This window comes from Achroia grisella, unplaced genomic scaffold (genome assembly GCF_030625045.1).
Source record: "Achroia grisella isolate CSIRO2021 unplaced genomic scaffold, CSIRO_AGI_Agris_v1 utg1062, whole genome shotgun sequence".
NCBI lineage: Eukaryota > Metazoa > Arthropoda > Insecta > Lepidoptera > Pyralidae > Achroia > Achroia grisella.
In genome coordinates this window covers 1,275-11,141 of record NW_026712566.1, presented here as the reverse complement: position 1 = coordinate 11,141, position 9,867 = coordinate 1,275, and the positions used below count along the sequence as shown (strand labels likewise).

Genomic DNA, 9,867 nt, shown 5'->3' with positions numbered 1-9,867 from the left:
CATTACAAGAATTTTAATCAAATTAATCCGCATACAATTGCTTCAATTAAACTCAGTCAAGGACATACAAAACATTGCATGCAATTGAACGCGAAACACATGATGTAATGTAATGAACGGAAGCCACTGTACCGCATCTTTGGTAGCGGTAAACGACGGCAAGAGTGAAATGATCTCACATAGTAGCATAGATTTAAACACGCAGTAATATAAAAGCGAAACCTTTTGCAATTTACTTTCTTTCCACTGATTTAAATGATGCAACAGTTGAAATAGGAAAGGTGGATGAGATTACAAAACTACCTATTTACTATCACAGTAATAAAATAAAAATTATAACTTTTAATCACTAAAAGAAAAATTATAACTATAAATCACTAAAAGAAAAAAATTGTTGTGTCCCAATTTGGTAATTATTAAAAAAACGGTTTGATTTATTGATTTAAAAAAAAAGTGTTAGAAAGAGCTGGTCCAGGCCAACTTATCTTGATCAGTTGTTGTAGTTGTCGAAAGTCAAGAAAGAAGAAGAATGTATGTACACGCATGCGAGATGTATGTACCTATGAGATAAATGCAAATGAAGCAAGACTTGTATTTAAGAAGAGAAGTCTGTAGGTATCCGTTTTTTTTTGTCTACTCCAGAACATATATGGTGTGAAAATAGAAATATTAGAATAACTTGCAAAAGTAGAAACAAGGTTAGTATAATATTAATAATAATCAGTTCAAGATAGCAGAAATTAGATAACTATCAACATACCGACGTATTTCCATTATAAAACTTAATTACTTATGATTTATTAAATTGCAAGTTTTAACGAACGTTAAGATCGGACGCCTAGATTATATATTAATATTTTCTGAGAAACTTCTGATCTAACGCAATATTTCAATTATAGAGTTGACATTATTGAAAGACGCAGTAATAAAGGTAATTGAATCAAATGACAGGCACAACGCGGTCACGATCGGTCAATTGACTTGATGCTATCAGAACAATTAGACTGGACCTATTAGTCTTTTCAAAAGATTCAAAGCAAACTTATAGAATTTTACACATTATACTAAGCGGATATTTACTATATGAATGTCATTCAAAAGTGCTTCAATGTAAGTTTATTTGAATAAATGATTTTCTATTTTATTTTATTCTGTTCTATTCATTAAAGAACTCCCGATATTTACCGAAAATGTTACCAGATTTCAGTACTCCTATCGAGTAATTAGTGCTAATCTCTCGCTCCATTTCGACACTTAACAAGAACTTATGTCTGACTATTGTTCACTTGAACTTTGAGTTTGACATTTATTGAACTGTTGCCAATTGATATTGGTATACGATATACCAAATTTCTGATACTTTCAATATAAACAATATTGTGATGAAAGCAATTTAATTTCAATTTAATATAGATATATTTTGTGCTTTTAAATATTACATTTCATTTTTGAGCTAACTCATAGTTATAAAGCTGTCTAAAAACCCTTAAGGTAATTGCATATTGACATAATATAAATTAATTCCATTCTTCTGCTTATGTTTAAACCTCCGTTTCGTTATATATTTGCTGATAAGAAAGATCAGATATAACATAATAGCGATATGTCAATAAGTTCCTATAGTCTGTTTTTTTCATTAATATTTTCATATTCTATAGATATACATACACATATATATAAATAATGTTTTATTAACAAGGCTCGTTTACATCGCTAGAAGACATATTACCTACAATTAACTAATATAAATTTGCTTTTGTCGAAAATCCAATATCATAATTATATTCGTCGTAAATAAAGAAAACGTGATTTGTTTACAAAATAATCTTTAATGCAATTAAATTTTATTATATGCGTGCCACAAACCATATCACACCTTAAAATAATCATATTTTAAACTAAACAATAGACTGAAAGCAAAACAAAAGTGTAACGAATCCAACAATAGCGGCAAAGTCGAGCATGAAGACTCGTGTGACCGTGAACGAACATGGCAGTGGGCCACTATGCCGTCATCATCATGAGCCTCACGTAGTATTGGTGATGAGACTAGGATGTACGAGTGAAAGTGAACTCACTTAATGTGGAGTGAAGTATTTCAAACAGATGCCATTTACATATCTTGACTAGCTTTGAAATATATCTACATGATTATTACCCTGTCAACAATAAAAGAAAAATATTTAAAATAAAAAAATATATAATTGAGAAACAACATGCTGTGGTATTTAATTTTAATATTAATATAAGCGAAATAATTGTTTCTGATATAAAAAAAACTTAGCTCTATAAATAATGTGGAAATGAAATTATAGCAACTGATGATGGCATATCATACTGATCTACACTTTCCATATTCACTATGAAAGATTTTTAGAAATACCCATGAAAATATCGAATATTTCACAATGAAGACAAGTAATTTTGTTTTCATCTATAACAATATTCCTTACGTAAAGGAATACATACAGCTGCAATAAATATTTTAGTATATTGGTGCTAGTATAACAGTGAAATGTCAAAAGTAAACGAGATTTTGGAATTTCGGTCCGATCCGTTAATCATAACTGTTTTGATCAAGGTATTAAAACAATCGAACAAAATAGCTGCTTTTAGATTTAAATTTATTGTTGGCTCTTCGTCAATTTATTGACCAGAAAATATGTTTAATGAGTATTCGTAAATATTTTCTCCAATAAACTGTTTACGTATCTTAATGATATTTGTTTAAAATGGCTATTTTTCATAATTAGAAGTATCCTCTCTATATGTTCAGTACATGAAAAAAAGGTTTAACGAAAATTTGATATTACAGATATTTTTCGCAAGTAGACAATAAAAATTTGTTTGTCTGGGTCTTTATTATATTTCTGTCTTATTTACTTTGTCCGCCAAGTACTTTCTTTGTAAGATATTTTCGGTTTAAGGATGGCATACGGCAGTAAAAATAATGATAAAAAAGGCCAGAAAAGCAGCAAATCTTAGTTATTTTTAGAACGGCAACGCATGAGTACTTCAGGCCAGTATTATGATAACACGATGCCCGTAATGATATTCATGTATATAGGGGTCCACAGCTGATAAGTATTTTCAATTACATACAAAAAATACAGTGAGAAAATAGAAAAATATCGTTACCGAAACTAACTATGAACTGAGAGATCAAAAGTCTTTGAAACTAATATTTAAGATGAGAAGACACTTCTTACTTTATCTTACACAACTCATAGATGGCTATGACACTAGACTCCTTCTGTCTAACTGGCTTGAAGACCGACAGTTGTAAAGACAATAAGCCAGTATGATACTTTATACATAATTGTCATAATCACATATTATTTTTTTGCTTTTAAATATTTCATAAAACACCTGACCGCCACAAACGAGTACGTAATATACGACGCCCTCGGTGGACCCCTCCGATCGATCCCCCGTCCAATTCAAACGGGGATCGAAATTACGACGGCCTGAGCCGAGGTTCGAACCCCTAGTGGTGCCCTCAGACTAAAGTCGTATCCGTCAGGCAGGAGTTGGCCTTCATCCGCTCCACCGCGGGTTTGGAGTGCCAGCTGCGGCCAACAATATTAGTGTAGTCCGAAAAAAAAGCCCTCGGTGGTCTAGCGGTTTAGCACACTGCCTTACTTCCGACAGTCGCGGATTTAATTTCTCGCACAGTGCAAACACTTTATTCATGAGTATGACTGTTCGGTTTGGTCTGGGTGTTTGTTAAGTATATTATGTATATAATAATAAAAAATATATTGAAGTATTGTCAGTTGCCTAGTAGCCATAAAACAAGCCCTGCTTAGCTTGAGACTATATGCCTTTGTGTAAATTGTCATGGATTATTATTATTATATAAGTACGTATATTCTATTGTATACCACGGCTGTATACAGAAGTCTTGGAGAGGAAACTGCTGAGCCGATCTTAATTCGTTAATAGGATAGTGTAGTACAACATCCAAGACGCGACATTGTAAATATTACTAATTAATAGTAATTAATATTGGATGATATAAATTAAATCAAGACTAAAATGTATAAAATATATATTTACATAGTATAAAACAAAAGCGCCGCCGCTGTCTTATATCTTTTAAATTACGCAACGGACTAATAAGCTAAGAAATTCAAAGATTTGAAATGCATCCGTGGGTACCGGGGACCGATTGCTAGTATATAATATACAAATATAATGAACAAAAAACATATTATCGTAAGCGACATCATTTATTCGTGATTATACTTATGTTATGTAACAATAAATTTTGATAAGCCTAAATTTCTTACCTTAATTACAACTAATTAACCATAGACATCTTGGCAAATAAATCTAAGATTGGAAAACAATTTTATATCTCTAATGATTAATTAGATATGACATCCTTTTATTAGATAGATAGCTATACCATTATATCATTGTGTCAGTTTGTGTACTATTTATATTACGCAAATTTTTATTGTCTCCACCGTAGACCGGAACTAGATCACAATAAATTAATTTCTAAGAAAATAAATTACAAAAAGCCTCAAGATCCGTGACACAAATAGTGCAGTAGAGCAAAAGAAACCAAGTGATAAATTGAAACTGCCAGTCAGAATGAAAACTCCCACTGGATACGAAATGATGCCACTTTATAAATTATTCATGCTAGCAATGCGACAAACATACTCCCAGTAGTAGAAAAGTTACAATCCAATAAAAGTGCACTGTGCACTATAAATACAATAGAAACTCGCAAATGTTTAGCGTATATGTGAATTATAAAGCATTTTAACAAACCGTAACAAGTTGGTATTTAAATGTAAGAAACAGTTTACTAAATTAGATAAATTAATAATAAATTTACTGACCCTGGACAACTCACACAACGTACTTTAATTGCAAATAAATCAGAACTTGTATCAGGAATACTTGACAACTAATAAATCTAATACTTATTTGTAAATATATAAAGAACACCTAGTTTGTACAGTCCGGAGATAGAAATCCATCAGAAGATAGCAGTGTATTCAAGCGCGAGACCATCAAGGCAGTTGATATATGTACTTAATCGTTTTAAAAAAAACAACAACAAATAATATTAAGTAACACATACAACCAACCCATGATTCATTAAAAATTATCGAGACAATTTATCAAAACATAAAATGAATTCGAGTTCTGAACAGATCGGAAACTGGTGCCGGATCTAAGGCGATACGTTACATCACCACACTTACCCTGACCTCTTATTATGTAATTAAAACAGCAGCGGTTATAATGCACCTCCTCATCTACTAAGCAGATAGGCTGTATAGTGGAAATGTTGCAGAAACAATTACGTAATAATTACTACCTACTACCTACCCTACACCACAATACATATACAGTAATCAAAATAACACATAGTTTACGGGTTACCCTGCTTTTTTGTTGAACCCATGAAGTTTCATTACCGGTTTATAAACCGAACCCCATAAGTACGGTTACGGAAAATTCTAATCACTAAAAACTATATTTTTTATTAATAAATATGGGTTTTGAAATATAAAATGGAATAGTGCCAAATGACAGTTCTAATGGTTACTTTATACTACTTCTCAGTCATGCAATCTCGTATCACATACGTTATGAATAATAATCTAATTTGTTCAGGAAATTCAATCAAGTCTACAGTAAAATTTTATCAAGTGACGACAAAGATAAAATTAAAGGATACTTAAAGGCAGGGTCATTACACTACGACATTTTGACTTCTGGGACGATTATCGATATTTTTTCAGATAATACTTTTCTGATTTAGTATAAATATGAATTATTTTCAATTAAATATTAGTCAATATTCTGATTTCTTATTAAATAGTCAAATATTAAAACCAGCATAATGAAATCCATAATTTTCGCCCTTTTTATTGGAATATTTGCACATGATCGTACAACAGGTAAATTATAATTTCATTTAGTTGTATTATTATTTTAAAGTTCTTTTAACTTATTATAGAGTTAAATTGAGTACTACAAGTGATTTAATGAAGAGTATCTTATTTATATTATTTACGTATATATTACGCGATCTAAAACCAATGTGAGCCAATTTTAGTGACTACCGTATATACTCGTAAAATATTTCCCATTTTGCAATTTAGTTCAATTTAAAGTCTATGTTTTTTTTAAACAAAAATTTGAAGCATATAAACTTAACATTACAAAAATTTCAGCTACACCTGTTCAAGCTCCCGAAACAAGTGCCTTATCAGGCCGTATTGTTGGGGTGAAGATGCACCTAAAAACTACGCCCTCATATGGCAGCTTTAGTGGTTGGCGAAGTTGTAACTCACCTCGTATGTGGAGGATCCATTGTGAGCTTAAGACACATCCTTACTGCCGCCCATTGTATCGATCCTTTTGTGTCTTGGCAAGGAGAATTGTCAGAGTAAGTAATTTTGTATAATATTCGAACCTTATTTAAATTTGTTAAAAAGTGAAGCGATCTCTCCAAATTTAGACAAGATTGTCTACAATGATTATGTTGTGCCTGTAGCAATTATGCTATTGATCTAGTACTTGAAGCATACTTCATACCAATAACTCTTTCTTAACCTAATAATGTATTTTATAATAGTAAGAAAAATATCGCAGTAACATGGAATTTACAATATTCTACTTATTCCATATTTTTAACAAAATAATTTAGAACGTTAAAATCAAATTATAGAAATGAAATAAAAAGTTTTAATGAAACCTATTTCACTGCTCAAACATTTCTAAACCTCTTAGATAACCATTCATTTGTCTACAATCGAAGCCCCTTGTTAATTGCATTAAAATTAAAATTATATATTACGTATACGTTAAAAAATTATATTAGTTGTGTTAATGTTAAAGTAATGTTGATTAACACAATGTTTTTTTTTATTTGATAGCACTTTTCGCGGAGCTGTTGGCACAAACCAATGGGAAACACCGAGATACTATCTAGACTTTTCGCACTTCATCAATCATCCTCAATGGGACTCAAGATTAATTAAAAATGACGTAGGAGTACTATTTCTTGTTGAAGAGTTAAAGCTCAGTGACAACGTTGCAGTGATATCTCTTAACTTCGATTGGGTGGATGGAAAAGAAAACAGTTATGTCACGGGCTGGGGAAGAATTTGGGTAAGATTCGAAATAAATAACATACCTTCACGGCTGATATCAGTACTATCGATAGCATAGTTGTCGTAACATTTCCCTAAACATATTTAAATTGAACGCGTCAGTGAACATATAGCAATTAGTAATTTTGATTTTTTCTAATATTCAACAACTGAATAGTCAAACAAATATGTAAATTTACGTACATAAATTTGTATGAACCAGGTTTGAACTTACGACCTATAGGGTGTTATATATAGTTGTGGTAGAAAGTCCTAAAAAACAGAAAAACTTTATTTATTCATCAATTTACATTACAATATAATATATTTTGTACTGGATAAATGTATACTTTTACATAATATATCTGCGCTGAATATGGTTGAAGATGTGTATCACATACTGCGTGTACTTATGAAATATAACACAATTTATCTGAAGTGTTGCTATCGAGCAACAATCCGTCAACTAACAATACTATTTAAATATGTAAAATATGCTACTGCACAGACGGATTTCCTCTTCACTTCACCTATTTCATTGTTCACGTCTGGAGCCGCTAATAAAGCTGAGATAATACAGAGTACATGTGCATGTATTTGTATACACCAATCGTATTGAACGCCTGGGCTATATGGAAACGGATGTTCCATTACTCTACATGTTTTTACCATGCGTTGTTATTATTACCTATGTGTAATTAATTATATTGTTGAGTATATATTGCAGCTAAAGAAAATGTTCAAACTTTTTGAGATATATTATTTTATATTCGACAGGCCTGGGGACCAATACCTGATGAGCTACAACTTTTGTACGTGGATACAATTTCTGGACAGGACTGCATAGACAAAATTGATGAAGCATCACTCCAATGGGGCTGGGCTCCTCCAATTGATCCGAATGTGGAAATCTGCACTTTGCATTCTCCTGGATACGGCATGTGTAATGTAAGTCATCTTGTTTTCCTTATGCAATATAATTTAAGGTCAATGTACGAAGCTATAGTCTCATTCGTTTGAAGTCACATCGTTATTTTTAATCTCGCTATTTTCTATGCCAGAATCGATTCTGTCTAATTAATTTCTTTTAGATTTTTCTCTGCCATTAAAATAATCGACATATACATATATACTTAATAGTTTTCTAAAAATATTTTCTTTACGATTATAATTATTATATCTGACATTGGCACTACTTTCAAACTACTTATGATATACAAATCCTTCATCTTTTCTATCTTTGTCACACCTACATTCATATTTAACATTTGCATCTCGATTGTATGCAATAGGTTTATACCTGTCATCTTTGCAAGTAATAAATTTAATATTCTCTGGCATTTCAAACTTAATGTTTAGAAAAGGATTTAAAAACTTCTAGTTGTCCAATATTTAAAAATTAATATTTGCTATCATTCTTACTAACCTGGTGACAGTTAGTTTACCTTCATATCACGTTACCTTCAAGAGATGTCCAAGATCACGCAACATTGTTAGCACTGTCAACTTATTAGAATGATATTCTACTTACACATACATGTAATAGACAGTAATTATTATCAATTAAAAATCACCATATTATTAAATCTTGGACACCATTATCTGTCTTGTTTAAGGAAATGTTTTAATTTGTAATTGAGGGCTTCGTGACCCAGCGGTTTACTACACGGACTATGAATTCTGTAACTTCAAGGGTCTTGGGAACAAATGAAAAACTTTGTGTCAATATCAATTTTAATTTCATAATATTTCTCGTATAATGACAAACTCGGATGATAAACTAAATTAATACGACAGTAGGTGCGCCCCTTGCCACATCAAATTCAAATATTCTCAGCAAAATATCGACGTATCAACTGTTACAATAACGTCGACAGTTGACAATGCCTCTCACCTACCTGATACTATTATAATAGCAAGGTCTAATATTCAAAATGGATAATATTGGAATCTAGTCGAATATTTTAGATTCAGTGACTTGAATTATAAAAGCGAGAATCTTTTGACAGAAACAACTTTTGAATCTTCTATAAATAATAGTGCACATTCTTTTTCCACAGGGTGACTCTGGAAGTGCTCTGGTATCCGTTGAGACTGGTAAACAATCTGGAATAGTGTCGTGGGGCTTCGCATGCGCCTTAGGAGCACCAGACGTTTTCACCCGTATCAGTGGCGTAAAGGATTTCCTAGAACCCATTCTCGGCGAGTAAAACTTTTTATTACTCTTCATTATAATTAAACATAATTGAAGATAAACATGTGTGATTAATAGCCATTGTATAATGTAACAGTACCTAATAAAGTCATATTCATAATCTATTAAAATTGTCATTCATTACTTTCTTCCTCCCTTTCCGTAGGTAGATAGTACATAGGTGATAAATAATGGAAGTACTTAATTTTGCAATAATATCATTAGACTGATGTACTGAAGAACTGTGAAACCCTTTGTAATATATAAAATTATAAAAATAAGCTGTTTTAAAATTTACAAAAGTAGTAATTTTACTGTCCCCAAGAGATTAATGCAACAAAAACATAAGACAATTTATCAGTCTTTAATTAATGATTTGTTCAGAGATACTTATACATATATATTAAAGTATCTATAAACAGTAAAATATACATTGATAATTAATTTATCCTTACTAATATTATAAATGCGAAAGTAACTCTGTCTGTCTGTCTGTCTGTCTGTCTCGCTTTCACGCCAAAACTATTGAACTGATTTAAATGAAATTTG

The 9,867-nt window shown here is 31.3% G+C and overlaps 1 protein-coding gene across 1 annotated transcript; it reads left to right on the top strand.

Moving 5' to 3' along the window:
- The first annotated feature begins 5,869 nt into the window (after nt 1-5,869).
- LOC131855697 (chymotrypsin-2-like) lies at nt 5,870-9,334 on the top strand. Its single transcript, XM_059207000.1, is given in 7 exon segments — nt 5,870-5,927; nt 6,204-6,251; nt 6,254-6,277; nt 6,280-6,418; nt 6,909-7,143; nt 7,902-8,072; nt 9,185-9,334. Coding segments are annotated over 7 exon segments (825 nt in total).
- The last annotated feature ends 533 nt before the right edge of the window (nt 9,335-9,867 follow it).